The sequence below is a fragment of the Apodemus sylvaticus genome, chromosome 6 (assembly GCF_947179515.1).
Source record: "Apodemus sylvaticus chromosome 6, mApoSyl1.1, whole genome shotgun sequence".
In the NCBI taxonomy this organism is placed as follows: Eukaryota; Metazoa; Chordata; class Mammalia; order Rodentia; family Muridae; genus Apodemus; species Apodemus sylvaticus.
In genome coordinates, this window is record NC_067477.1 from 10,075,563 (window position 1) to 10,101,512 (window position 25,950).

The 25,950-nt window shown below is 58.4% G+C and overlaps 1 protein-coding gene across 7 annotated transcripts; it reads right to left on the minus strand.

The window, feature by feature from the left end:
* Positions 1-25,688, minus strand: Inf2 (inverted formin 2). 7 transcript variants are annotated; one of them, XM_052184919.1, is made up of 25 exons: positions 25,548-25,688; positions 24,077-24,169; positions 14,489-14,888; positions 13,356-13,471; positions 13,122-13,281; positions 12,635-12,668; positions 11,589-11,730; positions 11,130-11,271; positions 10,140-10,970; positions 9,485-9,630; positions 8,895-8,956; positions 8,391-8,493; positions 8,154-8,239; positions 7,665-7,765; positions 7,029-7,099; positions 6,841-6,948; positions 6,525-6,595; positions 5,649-5,769; positions 5,148-5,312; positions 4,882-4,984; positions 4,560-4,721; positions 3,369-3,995; positions 3,200-3,284; positions 2,803-2,859; positions 1-664 (listed from the first exon to the last, which is right to left on the minus strand). In XM_052184919.1, the coding sequence occupies exons 2-24, from the start codon at positions 24,095-24,097 to the stop codon at positions 2,847-2,849; spliced, it is 3,870 nt and encodes a 1,289-aa protein (XP_052040879.1). In that variant the 5' UTR covers positions 24,098-24,169; positions 25,548-25,688; the 3' UTR covers positions 1-664; positions 2,803-2,846. The 7 variants fall into 7 exon arrangements, with proteins under 7 accessions (XP_052040879.1, XP_052040878.1, XP_052040880.1 ...); XM_052184918.1 differs by having other exon boundaries at positions 3,369-3,998; XM_052184920.1 differs by lacking the exon at positions 24,077-24,169 and having other exon boundaries at positions 3,369-3,998.
* Positions 25,689-25,950: the final 262 nt, after the last annotated feature.

Below are 25,950 nucleotides of genomic sequence, written 5' to 3' on the forward strand. Positions count from 1 at the left end.
TGACAGACAAGGTTGCTCTTTATTGGTTAAAATCCCTGCTGACCCGCAGACTCAACAGTGCACACCTGAGCAGCTAAGCAGGGGCAGACACCAAGGGCGATGACAGCTGTGGTGGTCTGGTCACCACCCATCGTGCCCATTAACTTTTGGTTGTATGTCTGTTTTCTGGGGCCGACCTGCCAGGTCCTCCCCACAGCACTTCCCACAAGCATGCCCTCGGGCCCTCACTAACCCCAACTCAGCCATAGCAGAATAAAGATGCAGAGAACAGCACTCAGCTAAACCTCAACTGAGCCATGGGGGGGGCAGGGGAGGGGGATGTTTCAGCCCCTTGCAGGTGTCTGTACCCACCTCCCTAGAGCCAGACAGGAGGCTCCTTTCCACCCCTGTGGTGCATGCGATTGGGGGTGGGTAGTGGTTTGCAAAGCAGATGCTGAGGCTATGAGCGTGCAGGTGGTCCAGGGTGATGCCAGGTCAGGTCCTAGCATCAATGGCCGAGGCTCCCGAGGATCCTGGCTGGGTAAGGCACGGGTTTTGAGTTTCTCAGGGGCCCAGTCCCAGCCTGGCCCCGAAGAGCCTCTCCAGGCAGCACATCCGGCACCTGCCGATGTGCTTGTGTTGAGTGATGTGCGCACTCACTTGGCTTTGGGCCTGGACCTGAGGCCTGTGGGGAAGGAAATGATCACATCAGGAGCAGCCTTTCTCAGAAAGCTCTAGGTGCCCAGGAAAGGGTCTCACGGGCATCGCCAAGGCTCTGAAGTGTATTCGGGTCCACTCCAGTGTCAGAGTCTTCTCTGGGGCTGCAGAATTCATCTGAGTGGATGGAGCTAAATTGATTCCCACAGGCTGCTGTCACAACCCAGTGTGATTCCTTGAGCCGGACAGTCTTCAGCTGGGCTCCAAATGGCCTTCATTTCACAAACCCATACTTACTGTCTGCTCTCAACCGGCCTCACCGGGTCCTTTGAACCAGACTCGATCCTTCCTGCTTCCTCGATGACTGGGTGCTGACTAGGGAGGTTCCTGGGCTGGCAACCACACACTGAAACTGCCACCAACCTGAGCCTGTAGGAACCCTGCTCCCTACACTCTGCGCTGCCTAAAAAGCCCACTTTCCCACCAGTGGTGGGCGGGGTTCCAGGCTCCCCCTTTGGAGGCTTGCGTTTGAGAATTTGCTCAAAACACAAGAGAAAAGGAGCGGAGTTAGCTGCCAAAGGTTCACCCGGAGTGCTGTTAGGACATCTGAGGGAGAGGGGAAATGAACCAACCGAGGCAGGGGTGGAGCGTGTCTGGGCTACTGGAACAGGGCTGCTGCTCCAGGGGCACAGGAGCTGATCTCCATCCGAATGCATTGCCCAATGGGGCAGTCCAGGCTACAGGGTCAATACCACTGAAACAGTGAGGGCAGACCACTGCACAGGCTGGGTCAAGGGTAACGGTAAACTAGTGCATGCTCTGAGCCCCCTGTGGCTCCTGCCTACAAGGCACCAACAGGCCTCATCCTGTACCTCAATCCTGAGACTTCAGCCCAGTGGACAGCAGGTTCAGAGTGCCAGGCAGGCAGACCCAGGGTCCCTGTGCCAGGCCAGACGTGTTTGGGGGTTGCTCCGGCTCCCACAGTTCATGATGGGGCCAGACAGTTTTGGTCCTAGCCAGGCTTTCTCCATCCATGATGCCTGGCCACGGAACAGGGCCCCAAGGTGGTCCAAATGTATCTTTAACGTCTTGGGCCACATATGGGCCCTGGCTATCCTGCCCGGAGTGGGGCCCAGAAGACCTACTATGCCACATACGAGGAAGACCTACTATGCCACATACGAAGAAGACCCGTGTGATGGTTTGTATATGTTTGGCTCAGGGAGTGGCACTATTAGGAGGCCTGGCCTTGCTGGAGTAGGTGTGTCACTGTGGGTGTGGGCTTAAGAACCTCACCCTAGCTGCCTGGAAGTCAGTCTCCTCACAGCAGCCTTCAGATGAAGATGTAGAACTCTCAGCTCCTCCTGGGCCATGCCTGCCTGGACGCTGCCACACTCCTGTCTTGATGATACTGGACTGAATCTCTGAACTTGTAAGCCGGCCACAATCAAATGTTGTTTTTATTACGATTTCCCTTGGTCAAGGTGTCTGTTCAGAGCAGTGAAACCCTAACCAGGACAGCCTGGCATCTACACAGATCCAACTCTGCTCCTGGCTACAGGGAGGGGAAGCCCCTGCACCTTTGCCTCTGGAAGCATCTGCACTCGACACACCCACTTCCGTAAAGTCTTTACTGGCCTGTTTGACCATAACCCAGACCACAGGCGAGCCGGAGTAGTGTTGGGAGGATTGGCCCCGTGCGGAGGGACGGTGTCTCCTGGGAAGCAGGGGTTAGTAATGCCACAATTACCGTGACCATGGGTAGGGCTGAGGCATGGACAGGAGAAACCTCAGTCTGTCCTGCAGGACTAAGAAACAGCCATCCCCAAAGAGCCCACACCGTGCCCACAAAGGCCTGGAGTCCCACTCCCTAGGGGAGCCCAGCTTGGCTCTATCCACCATAGAGACCCATCTGGAGTCCAGCTCTGAGGTGTGTCCAGCTGGGAGAGAGAGAGAAGACCCTGGGCAGGCAAGCCTTGGCAGCTGGGCCTTCTCTCAAGGCAGCACAGCAAAGGCACCACCACCGGGAGCCGAGGGAGGGGTTTGCTGGTACGGAGAGAGCTGAGGACAAGCTAGGTTAGTGCCCAGGAGGGCCAGGCAGCAGCAGGCCGAGGCCCCGGAACCCGCTGTCATCATTAGTAAACACAAGCCAGGCTGCATACATACCTCACTGGATCACACACAGCCTTTTTGACTTAATATCATCAGAATCAGGGACAAATTCTGCTTTCAAATAAAGGAAACACACTCATCAGGTTATCACAGGGGGCAGCCTTGATTAGGGTGGTGGGCTGGGGGGGCAGGCTAGCCATGCCAACAGCACTCTTGGTCAGGGTCAGAAACTAACCACCAGACCAAAGTTGATTCTTCGGTCATGGCGACAAGGGAAGCCGCAATCAGGAACTTAATGTCTGATCACACTGCTGCGGCAGCAAGAGCCAAGGGCTACCCTGCCCCACTCCCTGCAGGAGGGGTGTGGATGCAAGAATTTGCGGGTGAGTGATGCAGGCGGTGGCCCCCAAAGCTGCCCTCTTGTGTGAAGTGCTGTGTCCCACTGAGTCACCCTCTCTCCTGGATGCTGGTTGAGCCTGTAGGACCCGCAGGGGTAAGCGGGGGACCAGCAGGACAGCAGGGCGAGGCCCCAGGCCCTGTTGCGGGACAATCGGCTTTAACCACATGGTCAGACTCAGCTGCTCCCCGGCCTTGCTCACCAACGCCCACCTCCCAGTTACCTTCTTGGTTCCTTGAGGGACGTTTCTTCCTTTGCTTGCTTGTCCCCTTTGAGAACCGGCCTTGGACCCTGGGGAGGGTGCCAGAGCCTGAGGAATCTGTCACTGCATCCTCAGAGAAGGACCTGTCCAGGGACGTGTCAAGTGCAGACTCTGGAGCTGTGTCTTCTTCATCCTCCTCCTCCCCAGGGCCTGTGTGGGGGAGGCGGGTGCTCTGCCCTCGCCCAGCCGCATCCTCTGGTCCCTCACCGGTGCTGTCAGCCTCAGATCGGTGGACACCCCACAAGGCTTCAGGATCCGTGGCGTCTTGGTGTGAACTCTTGACTCCAGGAGGCTTATTGCTCGAGAACTCGAGGGGCTTCAGAGCTTGACCGGCTCCCAGAGTCACTGGCCAGACCCCCTCAGAGGGCTGGGCGTCCGGGCTATCTTCAGCATCCAGGAAGTCGCTGGCGTCCACATACCAGGAGGAGCGCCTCTCCAGGGCTAGAGGACCGTCTTCCTCCTTGGAGGGCTGGGGACTGGGGGTTACGGCGTCCACAAGGTCCCAGCCCTGGGGCTCGCCAGCAGCTGTGGCATCCGAGCTTGGCTCTGAGGCAGTGGGGCTTGTGCCCTGGGTAGGGTGGCTGGCAGCTGCTGTGGAGAGAGGAATGTGTCTGTAAGGGCAAGGCCCAGGATTTTAGGTGTTCTGGTCTCACTTCGGAAGTGTTCCTGACCCCGAACCTTCCTAAACTACTGTAAACTCCAGTCTCAGGAGACCCACAACATGGTTTCTTATGGGCCAAGGGAAGGCAGTATCCTCAGTTGGGCCAGACATGGAGGACAGGAGGATACCCAATGAGTTACAAAAACAATCCATTTCCAGAGTGCCAGTAGTGAAGTCCTTCCTAAGGTTGGTCTGTCTTAACATCTCAGGTGCCCTGAACTCAGCGGTGTCCAGCAGTGGACCACCAACCCCCACAGCCCCTGACCACCCAGAGGTGACAATGTTTAGGAGAGGCACAGTCCTCTCGTAGGCCATTTTCAGAGTTGTGCCAATTGGGTCTTCACCATCCCACCCCATACCCCCCCAAATATCTCGGGAGCAGGGAGTGCAGGGGTCCCTGAAGGTCCTCAGATCCCAGAGGGCTTCTGGAGGCAGGCACGGGTGGAAATGGTGGGAGGGAGTAGGTTGAAGGTCACAGGCTCAGGTCTCACCAGGCTCCGCGGCCTTTGGAGGATCTGCTGGGGCCACTCTGCCGCTTGCTTCAGCGTCTGCCCGGCCACGGGCTGTCTTCCGTAGCTGGAAGCCCTTCCTGATGTCGGCCAGTAGGGCATCAATGACACACACCTCTTCTTGCTTCCCGGGACCCTTCCTGACTGCAGAGCAGAGCCACAGACCTTAGGGAGCAGCTCAGAGATCCAGAGGCCACCCCAGGGACCCCTAGGAGAAGCCCTGCAAGGCTTGGGAGAGGAAGGTGAGCGGCCCCCCGCTGGGTCCCGAGGCTGGTGACTGTCCCCACCTGCCCCCGAGACCCACCAGGTTTCCCGTCCTCGCCCCTCGGTCTCCGTGCCTCCTCCTCCGCCAACTGCCGTTTTCTCCTCTCCGCTTTGGCCATCTGTTCCTTCCGGTCCTTATTCTCCTGCTCAGACAGACACGAGCCTGTCACGTCACCCAACCCGGTGACCCTCAGCGGGTATACCAAGGACGAATAGGGCGTACCTAGCCACGGCTGGGAACAAAGGGGCGAATTCTGCCTGGCTTGGCTGGGAACCCTGCTCTGGTCTCGGGCATCACCAACACACCTTCAGGGCACGGGTGAAGAGGTCTCGGAAGGTCTTCATGGTGCTGAACGTGTCCTCTAGCGACAGCTTCTGGGGATCTTCGCACAGGTAGTCAGCCAGCTCCAGCTTCTTTTCCTCAATGGCCTCAAACACCTTGTCCAGCGCCCGAGAGGCCTCAATGCTGGTCTGAGGACATCAATCTCAGTTACCACCAAGTGAATAAGAGAATGTTGGTAAGGTGCTAAGCACAGGACCCTTGGACGGAGGTCTCTATGTAAAATGGGTTCTGTGGCGTGCTGGGTGTACCTGGGAGCCTCAGCCTCAGGCCAGGGGCCCACAGAGAAGCCAGGAAGCTGCTCTGTTGATTCAGGCTGTTGTCCGCTTGGCCTGCGTTCACCCGCAGAGCCGTTCGCCCACCTACTGTTCTACACATCCCTGGCCATCCCAGGCTCTGCGCTCCTCCACGGAATGTACTGGGAGTGTTCTCTCCTGCCAGCCACTGGACTCTCGCTGCCAGCTTACCTGGAGGCGCTCAGCATACTGCTTCTGCACCTCAGGGATTGAAGAGGACACTTTCCGCTCCGCTTCTAGAAGTGTCTTCAGGTTGGCACTGGCCTCTGAGTGGATGATCTCCAAGTTGATTCTGAAAGGCGCCAAGAGGCAGGATGGGTGGGATCCTCGGGCGTCAGCTGACAAACGGTCACAACGGGCCCTTGACCGCACGGTCCCTGAGACTCCACAGGCCTCTTCACACCCCGCTGCGGGCCCTGGGTTCCTCACACTTTCCACATTGCGGGTTCCAGGAGTCAGTCAGTCCTGAGGGGGCCCTGTATGCTTAGGTGCCTGTTCTAGTGACACTCAACTCAGCCAGGCCTGTCGAGATGCTGGCCCCTCATTGCAGAACAGGGCCTGTGTCATACTGGGCGTACCTGGGAGCCTTTAGCAAAGCTGTCGGGCCCACTTCCATACTTGCTTGATTAGCCCTAAGGCCCAGCAGCTGCTGAACCCAAAGTTCCCGCAGCAGTGGAACATGGGAGTACAGACTTTGCAGCTGGTGGCGTTCGTCTGTTTGCTGGGTGGTGAGACCCAAGGCAACACCACTGCCAAGCCTCACTTTCCTCATCTGCACCGTGACCTGGTGTGACCTAGCTTATGCGGCGAGGAGCGTTCACTCCTAGAGAGGCAGAGCCGGACTGTCACCCCACCCTTTCTGGACTTCATGTTCTGATCTAAGTCACACAGCTACAGCTGACACAGTTCTGTCCCACAGTGAAAGTGGGACAGGACTTTAGAGTGGTCCTGAGGCACAGGGCTATACTTTAGCTGTTCGGTCGAGGAGGCTGGAATCAGAGGTTAGGGCCTGAGCTGCTAAGGTATGGGGCTGCCAGGAACACCCACCCTGCAGCTTGAGAGGGCGGCTCCAGGTCCCGGGACAGCTGTAGGAGGTCCGGGTGGCTCTTCTCCACTTCCTGTGACAGTGTACCAGTAAGATCCCCATTGGTCCTGAGCCCCCACCAGCCCTCTGACCCTCCAAGGACCTCGAAATCACGCCTTGAGCCTGTCCCAGTGTGTATGGGGGTGGTGGTAGCTAAGGCATACTGAGGATGGGCAGTGTTGTGACTCAGCCTCAAGAATTAACAGGCCTGAGGACAGAGTAGGGGCAGCCACAGGGGACACCACACCCCGCCCGACAGACTCCCCAGAGGTCAGTCACCTCCAGCACGTGGTGCAGCAGCGTCACGCGACTCTGCTGGGACTTGGTTTCTGTGAGCTTCAGCAAAGTGCTAATCTTGAAACCATCTGCATCTCCTGTGTGGCTGCCCTGTGACAGGGATAGGGAGTGAGCCCCCCTTGACTCTCAGGGTGTGGCGGGAGGAGGGCCACAGGACAGCTCTGACTTACATAGTTGAGGAAATTCCCAATTTTGAGGATCAGCTGACAGAAGACAGGCAGCCGCTGGCTGGTGAGCAGGCCTGCAATGGATGAGCAGGGTTGAAGGAGGGCCCGGAGCCTCTGGGTACCCCAGGGTACCCCAGGGCCATCCCAGCACCAGAAAGGAAGCAAGGCACTGGGAAGACTTTCCGCAGTGCCCACGTTTGCCGGACCCTGGGCTCCAGCAGACATACGGCCATCACCATGGAGTTTGGGCGAGGACTCTCGAATGCTACAGGAGCATCTTCCAATCTGTGGCACCCCCACCCCAAGTTCTCAGGACCCTGTCCCACGGGTGGCAGGGAGGGACCCTCCCATCTCAGCGGTTGAGATGGGAGCAGGGATGTGCCATGCTGTGCTTGTAAGAGAAGTGAGCCCATCTGCTTTCCTGGTCTGTGGTCAAGCAGGCTTCTGCACACTTGTCAGGAATGCACACAATTGTGTGTGTGTGTGTGTGGTGGTAGCAGCAGAGGTGACCATGGGTTTTGTTGGCAAAGTCGGCACTGCACTAGCCCTCCGTGGCCATCGTGACACGGCTCCAGCGGGGGCCAGCACACGTGGAAGGCCTGTCCCTCCCAGCCCCGTGGGTTTCCGGGCCCCACTCACTCTCACAGGCGGTGAGCATCAGCTGGGCCTTGGGCCGCACCATGTCCAGTACAATGGCTGTTCCCTCACAGAGCATCATGCACTCCACCCGCAGCTGGTAGCTGGTGTGCACAGGAGAGGGTTAGGGCCTGGAGGTGGGCTGAGGGAGGGTCCCCATAGCCTGGGCTGACAAGATACATTCGTAGGCCTGTCGCCAGGACAGAAGTCAGGCCCAGGCAACTTAGCAGCCCAGGATGCCTGGAGCTTCTCAGGAAGACTCTGGCCTGGGGATGTAAGAGGCCTCACCGCTGCTCTTTGAGAGAGGACGAGGAACATGAGCAACGCTTAGATGTCAGACCAGATGACTCAGTCCCGGCGCCCTAGGGACTCTGCTCTAGTGACAGCTGCCTTCCTGACCCATTCTCCCTCACCCAAGCTTGGCTCCTACCCGACTCTCTCTACCTTTCCTTCCTCACAGGTTAAGCAGGATCCCAGCGCTGCCGTGCTCACCAGGGAATGTCCAGGAGGAGAACGTAGAACTGGTCAGCATTGGCCAATTTGGCTCGCTCCTCAGTGAACGCCCGTAGGTTCTCAATCTGCAAGAGGCCACACGTAGGAACCAGTTGCTGCCCGGCCGGCATCTGCCAACCTTCAGCTCCTCGAGAGGCTGTGTGGTGGCTCCCAGCCTTCCATGGGTCGGGTCTTTGCTATCCCTGCTTCCTTGGGCTGATCAGGGCCCCGGCTCACCTCGTGCTTCTCTGGAAGGAGCTTTAGGAGCTGTTTGAGAACCTCCACATCGAACTTGCTTGTGTCTCCAGCCCGGATCATGCTGGTGACGTCTTCATTGGAACTGGAGGGGGAGAGGGCAGGGGTCAAGAAGCAAGACTGCTCTCCCCCGGCTCCTGCCATGCATAGAGATGGGGGTGGCTGGTGGGCACTGAGGAGCTACTGGAGGGGGCTCTGAGGTAAGGGTTGGGACACTGGGAGGCAAGGCTGTCCCCTCTTGACTTGGCCACAGCCTGTCTATGGCCTAGGAGTCTATCAGTGGTTGCTGGGCATCACTTGTTCCCTGGCATGTAGGAATCTTAGATTAGAGTTTGGTAGCTACCCACAGCCTCCTGCCCTTGGGATGGAGCATGCATGGACCTGGCCAGCCTGCAGAGGGCACTGCCGGGCAGGGCTGGGATGCCGGGCAGGGCTGGCTGTTCTGCTGGGGCTGAGTTTGGCAGCAGCACTAGGTCCCTCACTCACCATTTAAATTGCTTCAGGAAGATGTTGAGGTTCAGGCTCTTCTTGGAGTCCAGAAAAGTGACCTAGAAACCCCCCTTTAGCTGGTATCTAGAGGGTGGGCAGAGGATGTCTCATACACACACACACACACACACACACACACACACATACACACACAGAAGTCAGGCACACACACACACATGGAGAAATCAAGCACACACACAGACTCACACACAGACACACACACAGAAGTCAAAAACACACACAGAGAGAAGTCAGACACACACACAGAGAGACATACACAGACACACACACAGACACACACACACACGGAGAAGTCAGGCACACGCACAGACACAGAGACACAGACACACACACACAGAAGTCAGGAACACACACACAGACACACACACAGAAAAGTCAGACACACACACATAGACACACAGAGACACACACAGACCCACCCCCACCCACCCACCCACCCACCCACACACACCCCACACACACACAGAGAAGTCAGGCACACACAGACACAAACACACACAAATGCAAGCACACAGGCACGCACGCACGTACAGGGCAGGCAGACCCTGTCATTACATTAGTCTCACCTCTTTGGGTTCCTTCCTGGCGGGGGCAGCACAGGGCTCCTTGGGCTTAGCCAAGGGGAAGGAGAAGAGCTGCTCAATGCTGGAGAAGTCAGGTTCCACCTCGGCTGTGCAGGGGCTGCTCAGGGTGGCCCACATGGAGTTGCGCTCTGAGGAGCAGACAAGGCACTCTGCTGAAACTTGTGCTTAATGTGGGCGTGGGGTCCAGAGGCAGCCGTGCTGAGGCCTTGGAGGACTGGACAGGACGCTGTCTGGAGCCCAGCCTCGGCTGAATGTATCACCTACCCTGCAAGCTATTGTCAGGCTATGCACATGCATGTGGGCACACGTCCATGCTGGGAGGTCTCTCCCTAGCCTGCCTTCTCTTGGTTTCAGCACCTGACACCTCGGGCACTGTGCAGAGAACCTTAGAGAGGGCAGGGCAGGCAGGGCCTGTAGCAGCAGCCGCCTATGACCCAGAGGGCTGTGTACCAGACGAGACTATATCCTGGGAGGTACCCTTTAGTCCCATGTAAGACACATAGGAACTAAACCCTGACAGGGCCTGGCTGCCTTGGCTAAGCAAAGGTAGGTGCGTGAGCTGTGGCCACTCATAGGAGGAATGGCCAGGATGCACCCACACTCTTCAGAGGCTGACCTGGAGCAGGCAGGGGCTCACCTCGTGCCACATTGGATGGCAACTTCTGCCAGTTCAGCTTCTTCATTCGCAGTGTGGGTGGGTTCACTCTGCGGTGACTGGGGACCCAGGCCGAGCCCAGGCCGCAGTCGACCTGGGCCACAATGATCTCCTCCACACCGCCCATCGTGGAGGGGACAGAGAAACCAGGCAGGGGAGGAGGTGGAGGGACCTGGCCTGCGCTAGGTAGTGGGGGAGGGGGAGGAACTGGGCACATGCCGGGGAGTGGGGGTGGGGGCGGGGGCTGGATCCTGTGGGAGTCAGGCAGAGATGGAAGTGGCGGAGGTGCTGGGGGAGATATAGCCCCTGAACCTGGTAGGGGAGGTGGGGGTGGAGGGAGAGATACAACCCCTGAACCTGGCAAATGGGGTGGCAAAGGGGGAGGGGGAGGGGGTGACAAGGTCCCTGAGCCTGGTAAAGGGGGTGGCAAGGGTGGGGGTGGAGGGGGAGTGGGAGATGTGACCCCTGGGCCTGGCAGGGGAGGTGGGGGTGGAGGGGGCACAGGGGTGGAGCTGGAGAGTGGCGGGGTAGGTAGGGGTGAGGCTGCTATCCACTGCTCAAGGGCTGCGGGCTGTGGAGCTATGTCAGTGCTGGAGCTCTGGATGCTGCCTCCACGTTGGCAGGGAGAAGCCAGTCGTGACTGCTGGCCTTCCATTTCAGCTGTGGGAGTAGTGATGTTTGGGGAGGAACTGCCCTGACTCTGGAGTAAGTTGGTCTGGACACTCTTGTGGGCCTTATCCAGCGGGCTCGGCCGGGGCCGCCCTTTGATGGACAGCAGTCGCTCGACCACCTCCTCCAGGGTGCGAACCTGGGCTGTGGGAAGAAGTGTGCAGAGTCACGGGAGAGGGCCAGAGGCGGAAACAAGGCAAAGGGCGGCCACCTCCCGCACGGCCTCCCTGCATAGCCAAGGACCTCGGGGCCTTCACACCGGCCTGTGCCCGGCGGCACGCCTCGGTCCTCCCAGCTTCTCACCGTCGCTGGCCAGGAGCACAGCCCGGTTCACCAGGTTCTCCAGGGCCTCCCAGAGCAGTTGGCCTGAGCGGCCTGCGGGCTCCAGGTGCAAGAGACCCTGCAGCACTGACAGCAGCTGGGCCGACGCCGGGGAGCAGCTCACCTGAATTGACAGAAAGGGACAAATGGCTATCCTACCATGTGCCGGGGCGTCCTGTCCTATGGCCCCCTCACTTCACTAAAGCCCTGATGATGAAGGACTCGGTGGCGGGATCACACTGAGACGCACTATGGCACCCCTGACCTCTACCTATTCCTGTCATCCCGAGTTGAGAGCTGCAGCATTCAGTCACCGAGACTGAGGACCACTTTCCCAGGACAACCCAGCCTCTGCCTTATGACACCAGCTCTGTGCCGCTGCCCCTGCCATCGTGGGGCCGACCCAGGCAGAGGCCCTGGCCCTGGACAGCCAAGTCCCACCTTGTGGAACAGGGAGGCAAAGACTTCCTGGTGGCTGTTCATGTCAATCCCGTCGCTAACCCGCTGCAGCTCCTCCTCGTCCTCTGCTTTGACCTCTTCGAAGGCTTCCAGCTGGATCAGCAGATCCGCATCCTCCAAGTCGCTAAGGGAGAAGGACAATGGGCTGAGCGGCTGTCCCACTGGAATCCCTTCTCACGGATGCAGCCTGCACGCAGCCCATGTGCACACACTGGGCCTGGCAGGCCCAGGTTGACCTACTATGGCCAGCCTGTGGCGCTGCAGCCTGAATAGCAGTCGGAGTGGTAATTCACAGGTCTGAGCCTCCCACCCAGGACACGTGGGCATCTCCAGGGATGGGGTAGGGTAGATTCTCATGATAGATGCAGGATGGGGGTGGGCCCTCATGTAGAGGGTTAAAAACATCATAGTCAAGATCATACTTGAGACAGGCCACCATGAAACACGAGAGGGGAGGGGCCTGGCCTGAGGCAGATGTCAGGAGTATAAACTGGGACCAGAAGCTGACACCACCTCGGCCTGTCCAAATAACCGGCCCCTCACTGTCCACCTGGAGACAGGTGCCAGAGCTTTGCAACCGGGCTACTTCCACAACAGTGGAGTCAGCAAGGCGGCCCACGCTGACTTCCTGCAAGTAAAACGAGCCCCCAGTGGGCTCTGCCTTGACTACAGTCAGGCCTGGGCTCTCAACTGCGTGCACGCCCTGTGGAGATGCCAGGGTCAGCAGACAACCACCAGGCTGTGCTATACCAGAGCTTCAGAGCAAGGCGAGCGACCATCAGGATGTCCTACCCCACAGCTGCGGCATGCTGCGTATCCGATTCCTGAGCTAACAGGAAGCCCTGTACCAACCTGGCCAAGTGGCTCCGACGGGCAGTGCCCGGGAAGGTGTCTAGCCTGAGTCCTAGATTCACTCCTGGAAGCAACTTCTCTGCCCATCTGGACATACTGCCTGGGTCAGGTGGCGGGAACCCCAAGGAAGGGCTGGGGAGGGGCAGCTGGCAGAACCAGCCACAGCAGGGACTCACCGTAGCCGGGTCAGAATGTCCAGCAGCTGTAGCCCTGGGATGGAGGAATGGATGGATGGGGTTAGAAAGTCTGGAGACTGCATCTAACCTCTGTCTCCAGTTCCTTGCCACAAGGGACTTCACTCTCCTTTACCTCCCTTTCCCCTCCTTTAAGACCATCATGGAGTCTTAAAGTTCCAGTGGGGACAAGGTCTAGATACAGGGTAGCACTAGTTCAGAGGCCATTGCCTGAAGGAACAGAGCTAGAATACCCAGACGGCTGCAAAACAGAACCCTTGGAGCTGACGCCCTATCTGCCACAGAGTCGGTGGTGATAGGAAACCCCCAGACCCTCGAACAGTGCCTTCCTCTGGAGCCCTAGGGATGTGGAGTAGGGGAAGGACTCGTTGTGGCCCCATATCCCCAGGGGGCATGGCACAGGCTGGGCTGGCCCAGCAGACACTTTGGAGGTCTTCTAGAAGCCTGGCCGGCAGGTGGGGACACTCACCAATGAACTCACTCCGCAGCTGGGCACGAGTGCGGAGGTCCTCAGGACCCAGAATGATGGCGTTGATCACACTCAGCAGGGTCACCACATAGGGCACGTTGTCACTGTCTGAGAGCTCGTTTATGATGACGCTGAAGCGGTACTGCTGGCTGCACACCGTCTGCAGGATGGGTGGGGTCAGGGTGTGCTCCAGCAGGAGATTCTGCGCCACTGGCCTGGGTCCCCACTACTTACCCTGTAATGGTCCAGGGCATCGAGCGTCAGTGCATGGCCCTCGGGTGAATAGATGCACAGAGCAGCCAGCAGCTCAAACACCTGCTTCTTGACCATTACATTGGAGGTGTCCAGGGCTGCGGAGGGTCAGAAATGTCTCAGGAAGCCCACTGTCCTGTCTGCCCCATCTGTCTTTAATACGCCTGTGATCTGAATCCTGGGCTAGAGCCTAGGATGATAGCCAAACATCAAGGCCCAGCCTTTGCCAAACTGATCTTTCCCAGTACTCTGACTTTGCCTCTTGGGCCAGGACAGGCCCTTTCAGGAAAGGGCTTGAAGGCAGGGGCAGGAATCTGAAGTCCACAGAGCCCGGCCCAGCTCCTGCAGGTGGCTTATTTTTTTCTAGGCAGCAACTGCATTCCTGACAGCCTGCAATACCTCCCCATCTCTATGAGCTCCTGCCTCCTCCAGCCTGAGCTAGGCCAGGTTTTGGGGTGCTTCACATCTGGCTGTGCTGAGAATACCCACAACGGACTTGGGGGAGGGGTACAATCAGGTCTCGGCTCTAATTGGTGTGGGTCCGGGGTTAGACATACTGGCAGCCTCTGGGTTTTCCACACAGATACTATCCCACTGGTCACTGCTCCCTAGAAGGTCTTGGAGCCCCAGTGGGACCTAGTTGCTTCCACTGAGGGACACATGAAGACTGCTAGCCACCTCGGTTTTCTTGCCACTGTCAAGGTGTTACAATAAGCCAGAAATTGCTCTTGAGGTTTGCAGGGGCAGAAGCAGCAGGAGGTGTGGCCAGGGGTGACCTACTGGGTACAGAGGGGTGGTGACCACGGAAAGTTCCGGAAGGCCGAGGGCAGTATCATCATCAGTATGGGTCAGGCCTGGAGGACTGGAGCTGAGCTGTTAGAGGGCTTGGAGCCAGGCAGAGTGGATGTGGGGACCTGTTCTTTGTACCAGGGCCCAGAGGCTGGAGGGTATAGCCAGCACAGGGCTGGTGTTCACAACCAGAGTCAGCCTGTGGAAGGATCTGGGTGGCCTGGAGGCCCGAGTGGGGGAAACTGTGTCCACCTTGCTCACCCGGGGGCTATTTCCGTAACGAGCCCTCAGGTCCCCCTGCCATCACACCACGGCCTACAGCTCACCCTGCGAGAGCTGGCGCACGTAGCCCTGGTTGCTGAGGATGTACTCGATGCCCTGCTGCGAATTCATGACTGCACGCACGCAGCTGATGCAGGTGAGCTGCAGCAGGGCATCCGAGATGCGGGCCACGCCACGCCCCGACAGCCGTGCCAGCGCCTCCAGCAGCAGGTCCAGGCCGCTCTGCTCCAGGAACTGCACCATCCAGCCGCCATCGCTGCTCTCCAGGCGCTTGCGCAGGCCCGAGTAGTTGACCACCGAGGGCATCTGCAGCAGCCGGATGCACAGCTCAGGCTCGGCACTCTCCAGGTTGGCCTCCGTGGGGTCTGAGTCCTGCGGCCCCAGCTTCTCCTTCAGCGCCGCCCACTTGCGCTGGGCTCCTTCCTTCACGGACATCTTGTCAAACTGTGGGAACAGAAGAGGGACGGGGCCGTCAGCCTGGTCGAGGCAGGCCAGAGGCCAGGGTGGGTGTAAGTAACAAGTGGAGGCATTGCTTGATGCCTCAGTTTCTCTTTCAGGTTTCTTGCTTGTGGGCCAGTGACAAAAGGTTGGGACAAGTACTTTGTTCCTGACCCCAAGAAAGGTTCTTCTCAGTCCACCTGGATTTGGGTAGCAGACAAGAAGGTCCTACCATGCACACAGAGACCCTGTGCCCAAGGCTCAGTACAAGGTAGCCAGGTTAGACCTGTGCCTGGGTATGTCCTGTTCTGTCCTTGAAAGCCCCAGTTCAACTGGGAGAGGCCTGGGGTCAGCGGGGCTGGAATGCTATGACATCGAGGTGGTGACACGGGAAAAACAGCCCCTCTGGGCTCCCTTATCTGGTTCCAGGCGCTTCCCACTGCCCACAGCCTCAGGGGTGCTGGGCGGAAGGGTGAGTCATGGGAGCAGGCTGAGGACTAGGCCCATGAGATGCCCAGTGCTTAACGGAGTGAGTGGCAGTTGTCTGTGGGTGGGTTCCCCCAGAGAACAGAGTCCCTCAGCACACAGAGATTCCCTTGGTCCATTAGCAACAGTCCCAACTCCAACTTAGGAAATGACTCCCCAGCCCCAGAGAGGAGAGGGGCAAGTCTGGCCTAAAACATTCTGCAAATAATGCCTTTCCCCAAAGCATGACCGTAGACAGACAAACTGCACTCTTGCTGTCTGCTCCATCCGCTCAGTTTTCCTGCCTGGACCCAGCTGGTTGCAATGCTGCCCCATTATACCCCTGGGGACGGCTTCAAAGGTCAGGGGCATCCCAGGCCCTCCTGCAACCATGTATGGCTGGGATCTTATATTTAGCATCTGAGAAAGGCAGCATGGAGCCGAGGGAGGGAAAGAGGGAGGAAAGAGCTCGGTGGGACAAGCTCCCACAGTCATAGGCACCCTAAGGGCCCGTCACCCTCCACAGGACACAAGACGGGTTCTACCGGCTGATAGGTGAAGGACTGCAGGCAGCACGCCGGGAGGCTGACCTGTGCCCACATTTGCACTGTCGGGACCCCTGCAGATGTTCCTGGGACCCACTGAACGCTGGGAGGTCAGGGCATGTTGCTTCACGGTCTCCTCTCCTCTCCTAGGGAAGGCTGAAGGGCTGCCCAGCCATAACTTAAGCAGAGGAAGAGCTCAGGCACTTTGCCAGGGTGGTGCTGGGTCCTAGGTGTCTGCTGTCCTCACCTAAGACTGTGCTGCCCCGGGTGGGTGTCCACCTCCCCAGCATACCTGCCCAGCAGTACTGACAGAGCTCCTGCCCTGCTCCCCATCCCCCACCCTTCCAAATGCAGTGGCCAGCAGGTCTGCCTTAGAAGCAGCCTGATGTGTAGCAGGGGCTAGCCTGGAAACCCCCTGGCAGATTTCAGCCCAGTCACTCTGCATGTTTAAGCCTCAGTTTCCTTCTCTGCATCTCTGCCTCAGATCCTGGGAGCACCTGAGACTGGGCTGGGGCTGTTTTTCCTGCCTGTTGGTAAGAGGGGTGTCCAGGCAGATGGAACTGGGGTCTGCGCCGTGCCTCACTGCGTGGGGACCCAGGGTCCTACCCTGGGTCTCCGCCTTCACCCAGTCCTAAGCCAAGCCCCTTCTACTCACCCAGATACGCAAGACTTTCCGGCCGCCTCTGCCCACCCATTCGGGGCCTTGCCTCCAGCTCCTCATCCTGCTGCCAGCCTGGACGGTCCCTGGTCTCTTGGGCAGTGATACACCCTGAGGTACGTCTTGGTGGCAGATGTGGAAGCTTTACCACGGGGCAGAGCTGGCTGCCTGGCCTCTGCACACTCCCCAGTTTCTGTGCTGCCCAAAGAGGTGCCCATCCCTGCCTCCCCACCCCCATCCCTGCCTCCATTGGCCAGAGGCCCTGTCCCCTTGGCACAGGCTGAGTGGCCGGAGTATGAACTCACCCAGACCTGGCTCTGGCATCCAGAGTTCTCTCTGGCCAGGCGCCTTAGTCCTTCACGCTGACCCCACCCAATCTTTCTGGGGCTACAGAATCACCAGAGCCTGAGGCCCCTAGACCCAAGATGCCTGCTCACCTCCCAACTGCCCCCTGGCACTGGGCAGTCCTTCTGCTCGGCTGTGTGTGCCCTGCCCCAGGACTGTGGACTCACTCCCTGATGGCATTTCCCCTCTGCATCTGTGGAGTGGGCCCCAGATTCGTGCCCACTGTCCTGGGTAACTTGTGTTGGGGACAGGAGGCCTCTAAAGCCCTGCCGATGGCTGTGTTCACCTGTGAGGGCCAGTCGCAAAGTGCCAAAGTGAGGAACACTTTCCTTGCTCTGTGACATGGGCCAAGCTGCCTGCCTGCCTCTCTGTAGGGGGACAGTGAGTGTGGACAGGTGACCGCAGCTAGTACTGAGACAGCACCCAGCCACTCCACAGTCCAACTTTGGCCAGGAAGACCAATAGCTGGGACCCCTGGCCATGTTTGCAACTCAGAACCAACCAGAGAAAGGCTCCTAAGCAGCAGTCTCCACGAGGCCATCCCTTTTTCTCCCCTATAGAAACTATGTAGCTTTCCCTCCCTCCCTTCCCCTTTCAAACCTCTGACATGGCTGAGGTTGACCCCTTTATTCCAGCAATCTTTGGGAAATTGGACCCAGGAAGGTACTGGTACCAAACCTCACTCCTGTGTTTTCCGTCTGCGTGTCTCAGGGAAATTCTCACACACACACACACACACACACACACACACACACACACATGAACATCTGCAAAGTGGGTTGGTCGCTGTGGGATCCAAACAGAAGTAGAGCCCAGTGGTCAGAGTGCGCAGTTAGAATACCTGCTGTGGGTTATTGTTGTTGTTGTTGTTGTTGTTGTTGTTGTTGTTTTGGTGACAGAGCCTCAGGTTCTCTAGGCTGGCCTCAAACTCTTTCATTACGAAGCTGAGACTGACGCTGAAACTCCTAACCTCTTATGTGCTTCTGAAGTGCTGGGGTTTCAGGTGTGTACCACCACAGCTGGCACACAGCTGTTTTAATGCCATCTGCAGATGACAGGCCCTCCCACTTTCCAGTTCCAGGGCCAAGTGTCCAACTCTGAGCCAGACCTGGCAGAGACTCAGAGGGGCTGGCTATCCTGGCCTTGCCCAAGGGGATGACCCAGTACAGGGATTCAGCATCCTGGGGTGGAAGGGCTGGTGTTGCAGCCCAGTCTCTGGCAGGCAGGGATCAGGACATGAAGACCATCTCATCTGCTTACACAATTCCCTCAGCACCAACAGGACTGCAGAGGGCAAGACCTTTGCGGATATGGTCCCTAGATCCAGGGGCTCAGGACACCTTGTCCCTTACCCATACTTTTCTTTCTTTAAAAACAGCAGCAGCAGCAGCAGCAGCAACAACAACAAGACAGGGTATCACTATGGAGCCCTGACTGGCTTGTGACTGGGTATGCAGTCCAGGCTGGCATTGAACTCACGGAGTGCTGGAATAGAAGGTGTGCACTACCATGCCTGGCTTACACATGGTTTTTTGATTCTTTGTTTGTATATTGGAACACATGCCTCTTAAGTGTCACTTTTTCCACAAGCACAGGCCAGGCCTTCTTCCACTTAGACTACTCCTGAAGGTTCCCCTCAGGGTCTATGGCGGCCAGCCTAGATCTGAGCACTAACGGGGACTTCCAGGAGAGGATCGGGCTGTAGGCCTCAGGGCCGCCGCCCTCGAGGGTGGCTCTCAGGAATAGCTGGCTGCCTCCTCCACAAGCCCTGGGCCAGCCTGGCATGGCGGCTCCATCCCACATGCCTGGGCAGCTCCTCTGACTCAGGGAGCTCCAGAGGCTTCCGCCCCTGACTAATAATCAGATGGGAGCTGCGTGGGGGTGGAGGGCTGATCCCACATACCTCACATGCAAACAGGGAAATCAAGGCAGAGGCAGTAGCTGGGAAGTCCTGCATGGAACCTGAGTAACCCACAGACCCCACATCTCGATTTCCTTATCTCTATATCCAGGAAAGCATGGACTATATAGTTCCGGGAGCCAGAGGCCCTGCAGCCAGCCAGCAGCCCTGGGCCTTGGCTCTCAGACACACCGGACAGTTCAGGGATCCCTTGAGGAGCAGCAGCCGGACTTTGCACCTAAGCCCTGGAGAGGCGGGGCTGCCATCCACACCCAACCCCTGCCAACTCTAGGAATCTGATGGACCACTGCAGAGGTTTGTGGCTGGGGCAGGCACAAACCGGGTGGGGGATCCCTGGAGGGGCTGCTGCCCGGGATGGACAGGCAGCTCTGAGGAGAAACTCTGCCAGCACCCGAATAAGGCCTGGGGTGCTACTGGGCCTAGAGCAAGTGGGGGTTGGGGGGAAACACAAAAGAGTGAGCTTGTCTTCCACGGGTGGGAGGGAGAAACGGCAGAAGCGGGATTCCGGAACTGGGTGGCAGGGGCTGCCACACTGTATTTTTAGATCTTCCAGGAGCCCAAATTTTCCACTGCTTGACAACCCTCGGGTTTGCAGAAGTGCATGCATTCCTGGTAGCTTCCTGGGGGGCTCAAGGACAGCCTGCTGTCCTGCTCTGACCCCCATCACCTTTCCTCCTGTGCAGTCTCAGCTCCCAGCAGGCCATCTTCCTACCAGACTATGAGGACCTGGGGTGGGGGGACCTCAGTTGGTCTGAGGCTCAACTCAGGTAAGACAGTCTATCTGCACAGCTGGCCTCAAGGAGGCCAAATGCATCCACCGTCCCCACAGCCACAGCTGCGGCGTGTACATGGCCGGTGAAGAGCTGTTCAAGCCGCAACCCTGGCCTGCTTCCTCTAGTCAGCATGGCTCAGCATGAGGGTGAAGAACGGAGGACTTCCAATTCCCAAGGGGATTCCTAGACATGTGAGGAGAGTGAGCCGCCCCCCCCCCCGCGCCCCTCCTTAGTATACGGCACAGGACACAGGCCCTGGGAGGGAGCAGGCATGAAGGAACTCTCGGACTATACAGACAGGGCTGTGGAGCACCGACTACTACGTTAACACCTGGACGGCCACCGGGACACCTGCCTGAATGGCAGTACAAAGTCAACAGGAAACGCCTGCCAGGGCTAAGGGGCACCGCTCGCCCCTGCTCTCTAGGAGGAGGGTCTGCACAAAGCGGTTGGAGCTGGGCATTAGTGTGTCGGGGATTCCGTGGGCAGGCCGGGGTGGTCTCAGAGTGCCCTCCTCCTCGGGCACCGTGGAGACAGGAAGGGTGGAGGCGCCCACGGCAGGAAGCGGCTTTCACGTCCACGGCCCTGGGATGATGTGGGGACTCAGGGTGTCCTAGAACTCACAATGTCACGAGAGGAGCCCCTTTCTCAGCCCTTCTCCCCGGCTGCATCAAGCACATGGACAGAAGGTGTTCTCTGACAGCCCGGCCCGCCTCTGACATTCTCGAAGCTCTGAGGGCTGCGGTGAGGCACAGGGGGATGCCGACTACAGTGGCCATCTGTGGGGGCACCTTCTGAGCCCCCATGGGCCGGGGAGCTCCTCCTGTGGCCGAGCCCCTTTGGTGGAAGGGAGGGGTACAAGGTAGGCAGATGTGAGGTTCTGGGCTTACCAGGCTTCACAGGGAGGAAGGCAGGGTTAGGGTGTGGGCTAGGGTGCTACCGATCCCAGCTCCTAACCTCAACTTCCTTGCATCTGCAGCGCTGCGCTCGGGGGTTTGTTGGCCATGGCGGGGGGTGGGGGGACCTCAGGGTCACCCTAGAATTCATCTGCTTGGGTTCTCTCTCTCTCTCTCTCTCTCCAAAATCAGTCATTCTTGCAAAAATCCCTCTCCATGTGCCCTCTGATCCCCCAGATAGTTTTGGTAAGGCCTCTCTCCAAGTCTGGGAAGAACAGTCGTCCGTCGGGACACAGGTGGCAAGTATGGTAGGCTACTCCAGCCTCGTCCCTGTCCGTGCCCAGCATGGAAAAGCTGTCCTGTCCACCCACAAGTCCCTACCCTCTGCCAGTGTCCAGCTGCGAGCTCCCCGCCCCCCAGGGGCAAAGAGAACAAAGACATAGAGAGGAGTGGGGGAGGGGACAGCATTCATGTCCTCTAGCACAGCCAGAGGCAGCAAGCAGCACTGTGCAGAAGACAAGGCCACTTCCATGTGAGAGGCCTTCACCCCTGACCCGCTGGTTCCTTAGACAACCCAGCGGACTTCCTGTTTATGTCTTCCTATGATGGACGGCAAGTGTGCTGCTGCCAGCATCATGGCTGCCAGAGAAGAATGTCACTTTAACTGCACCTGCTGCACAGGGTGTGCTGAGAGTCTATCTTCTTTGCTTTGAGCTCAAGACTCCCTGGCCCAGCACAGAATTCCTCAGCCGCCCGGCCCCAGGGAGCCTGTCAGGCCCAACCGGGCGAGCAAGATCCTCAGCCCGGGTAGTATTTCGTTCGCAGTCCCAACCTTGAAATGGGGACACGGAAGCTCTTGCAAGAGCCAGCTCACATCGGACTTGGGTTTCCCCGGCCAGGATGTTCACTGAGGAGCCCTAGACACTCGGCATGGGTTGGCTGGCCCAGCACTGTCCGCACGGCAGTAAGCACCTCGCATCTACCACTTCCAACCTTCGCCCACCTCGGAGGTGACCTCCCGTCTCCTATCCCTCTTAGAGACAGCCCATCTCCCTGCAACCTGCTGCAGAACTCTGTAATATGCCAGGGGTCCGGCCCCTACTCCTGTCTATACCTCCACAGCCTGGACCCTCAGCGTGGGTGTCCCTGTCTTGTTCTCAGGCCACTCCTGTCTATATATAAAGGGACAGAGGCAGGCACAGGTTGTCCCGGGCGGGAGCACATGTCTATCATCCTGCCAGGGGTACAGGCAGCAGTAGAGCTGTGTCTGGAGCAGAAGCGAGGATACAGGGAAACCTCCGCCCGGAGGTTCAGGGGCCCTGTACCAGGCAGGCAGACAGAGAGATGCCAGCTTGCCTTACAGAGCTTGGCGGGTCCAGGCCACACCTACCTCTAGCAAGGGTCAACTTCCTGCTCAGTGCTGTGGAGGTCCATGCTGGGATTGGGAGTCAGTGCCTCTGTCTCCCCTGTCACTTGTGCTAAGCAGGCATGTGTGACCCCCCTGACCCCACTGGGTCTTGGGGTGGCTTCAGCGCTTGGTTTTAATGTTGGTGCCACTCCTTTATGGGAGTTTCACTGGCCTCCCATCTGCTAAGCGCCTCACACCCAGACTCCAGTCAGCAGAACGCACCTGCTGCCGGTGAGGCAGAGCTCACGGAAACGCAGTACCCATGCGGATCTGGGACGCTCTGAGCAAGTCCAGCTCTGCAAACACACAGAAGCTCAGGCCGGGGCTTTGCCAAGGCCTCTGCTGGGGATCAGGCTGCCTTCCTCAAGCCCATTTGCCCTGTGAGGAGTCCACATGCCACAGGAATTAGCCAGGGGCAGGAGACTCTTCCATCCCCGCTCTGTCCTGTCTGCTTCCTATAGAAAGGAAAGTCATCATGAAGGCAGGTCAGGAAAGCAGCGTTGGCCATCCTGTCCTTAAACAGTGGTGAGGGGTCCCGGCCTTCAGTGCACACCCTCTGTCTTGCTTGCTTTTTAGTCAACCTGACGCGAGCGTACAGTCCTCTGGGAAGAGCATCCTCAGCTGAGAGAACGCCTCCATCAGATGGCCTCTGGGAAAGTCTATGGTGCATTTTCTTGACTAGTGATTGATGTGTGTAGGCCTGGCCCATAGGAGGTGGCGCTTCCCCTGGGCAGGTGGTCCTGGGTACCGTAAGAGAGCAGGGCAAACGGGCCACGAGAAGCAAGCCAGTAAGCCCACCTCCTGGCTTCTGCCTCAGTTCCTGCCTCGAGTTCTTGCCCTGTCTTTTCTCTGATAGAGTGTAGCCCGGGAGCTGTAAGATGAAGTGAACCCTTCCCTCCTCAGGTTGTCTTTTGTTTTTGTTGGTTTGGGTCACGGTGTTTTATCACAGCAACAGCAACCCTAACTATGATATCCCCAGATTCCACCTCCCAATACCTGATGAACCCGGGCACTAGGTGTTCAGGGCAGCAGGTCCTATTGTAGTCACTGGAGGAGAGGGAGACTGGAGGTGAGCTTGCTTTTTGGATGTGGTTTTTTCGAGACAGGGTTTCTCTGTATAGCCCTGACTGTTCTGGCTGTCACTCTATAGACCAGGCTGGCCTTGAACTCAGAAATCCGCCTGCCTCTGTCTCCCAGAGTGCTGGGATTACAGGCGTGCGCCACCACCGCCCGGCATGAGCTTGCTTTCCACACCCGCCCCCCATTTAGACACTCCTCAGAGGCTGCCTGACCAGGACAAGGCCTTAGATTCTCTGAGCTGCAGTGTCCAGTCCTGAGACGTTGTCCTGTGGTGAGCACTTGCTCATTTAGGTCAGGCTACCAGGGGGAAGGCCACATTTCAGGGCCTCATCCTCACAGCTCCATAATATAGGAGGTGCGGGAAGTAAGAGGGCTTCGTGTGGCATGTCACTGGGTACGACCTCCTGGGGGTGATGTGGGGACAGGAACGGATGCCTATGGCACAGGCACTGTAAGTGCCTCGTGAGAGAATAGACAGTAGCTCACACACTCTCCAGACAGAGTGAGCGCCAAAGGGCCAGATGGGTCCCGTCAGCCCTTGGCTTGTCTACTCTCGGCACGCAGATGTGCTCACAGACTGTGGGAGGTGAGGAGAGCAGGGATCGGGGACAGTGCTTGAGGGATGACGGAGGGAGCCCCAGCAGAGGACTGACACTAATTAGCAACTGTCCTGTTCCTTTAGGACAGGGGCACAGGGAACAGGCTCAGCCGGCATGTCCCCTTACCCAGTTCCTGTACAGCTGGAGTTGACATGTGCTGGGTGCCAGGCTGGGGTAGCTATGAACAGATCTGGGTGCCGGGCTGGGGTAGCTATGAACAGATCTGGGTGCTGGGTGCTGGGCAGGGATAGCTATGAACAGATCTGGGTGCTGGGTGCTGGGCAGGGATAGCTATGAACAGATCTGGGTGCTGGGTGCCGGGCTGGGGGAGCTATGAATGATCCATGTGCTGGGTACTGGGTGCTGGATGCCGGGTGCTGGGTAGCTATGAACAGATCCTACTTTGGTTCAAGGCCCAGGCTGTCTGAACACTATCACAAGACCTTCCTCACTTAGGTCAGGCTACCGGGGTGAAGGCCATATATTAGGGCCCCGTTCTCATACCTCCAATGATAGGGGATCCATCCTCCTTGTCTACATCAGATGTCCTTCATGGTCCCAGGGGTAGCCCTGTAGAGACTGACTCTGAAGCTCACTCTAGAAAGAGAGAGACAATACCCTCTCCAACCACAATGTCCACCAGCCAAGGAAGTAGGCACCTATTAGACACCTACTGTCTACAAGACAGAAGTAGGGTCAGGTATATAATGTCAGGTCCCATCCTTCAGACCACGTGCACCAATACACTAGCACCCTCCCAGAGCCCAAGGAGTCAGCCTACTCCAGAGAACGCCACCATTCCTGCCCAGAATGGCCCTGCACCAGCCTGCCTGCACCCACAGGTGGCACCTTCACCCACCATCCGGCAATTCTCGTGCCTCCCCCAACAGCTTTCATGAACCTGAAAACTTTTCCCCTGTAACAAGCGCACTTTGGTAGAAGGCGAACGAGTCATCTATTTAAGGTAGGTGCTTTCAGGTCTCAGCACAGGGAGATGGGTGCAATTAGCTTGACAGCCATCAGCACCCCCACAAAGTCAGGGGCCTCACCTGAAGGTTAACCCCTCCCCGCTCCAGAACAGAACCCTCACCAACAGCCTACTTGAGTACGTGGGTGGAGGGTAGCCCTGCCTGGTGGGGGACCAGAACTTAGAGAGCGCAAGGAAAGGGTAGGAAGGCAGCGCCAGGCAGGGCCAACTCCTGCCCCGTCCTAGGGGGACACAGCTAGGTCAACTTGAATAGCTGCTCAGAGAGGTCAAACACCACAGGAGGACCGGTAAAGAGGAACTTCCCAAGTCTAGCTTCAACCTGAGTGTGCAAGCTTTAGAGAAGGTGGGTGCACGACCTGCAGCCCAGGGCAGGATCAGGGTGATTTTTTTGCCACTGACACCTGGTGTGTCCAACCTGTCACCGTGTGCCATGGGGTCCTGAGTGGTTAGAAGCCTGGACACACAGGCCCATAAGCCCCTCTGTACCCCATGGTCCTATAGGGAGTCCACCAAAGCATAATTGGGGTTCCTACTAAGAGTACCTTCATTCCCAGCGTCCTTGCCCAAGAGGTGGGTTGACAGAGGTTGCCCCAAGAACCAGAGCTGTGTCAGCCTGCCTCAGCCCACCGGAGGGCATCTTTAGAAGCTAGCCGTCAGGGCGGGGCCGCAAGCTCACACTGTGCAACCCCGGAGGCGGACCTCCAGTTGAAGTTTATTTTCTCAACTGTGGCTGATTCATGGTCAGGATGTGGTAGCCGCAAGGTGGGGGAACTCCTCCAGTCCGACCCCGGGGCAAACACCCTATGAGCAGTGAGCAGCATCTCGGTGTCGGCCCGTAGTCGAGGGCCCAGAGCGCGGGCGGGACCGGGTTCTTGGCCACCTTGGTGCACACGCGGCAGTCCGCTCCTCAACCCCAGCCATTTCCCTCACTGCCCCCAGACTCGGTTTCCCTCTGGGTTCCGGGCTAGCCCGAAGCCGCGGACTTACCGGGTGGGGGCACAGCCGAGAGATGGTGCAGAGAGGTGCTGGGTCCCGGCGCCGGAGCGTCTGGGACTGCGGGCGGCGGCCTCGCGGCTGCTTTCCCCACGGTCTAACCGCGCTCGCGGGCCGGGCGGGGCTGGAGGGAGGAAGGGGAGGTGAGGCCCCACCCGGCGGCGGCCACGTGGGGGGCGGTGCTGCCCGGGGCGGGGCGGGGTGGGGTCTCCAGGGAAGCCCTGCCCACCCGGGTCTGGCTTCTCTGCAGGGGTGGAGAGATGAAAAGGAGTGGGACATTCCAGGACTCAGCTGGAGAGCTTCTGGGAATGGCCCTTCTGCCTCTGACCTCAGTCAGTCCCTCCCAGGCTCCCTAGCACGTTCCTTGCCTGTCCCCTACGCTGGCCATCTGGTGGAC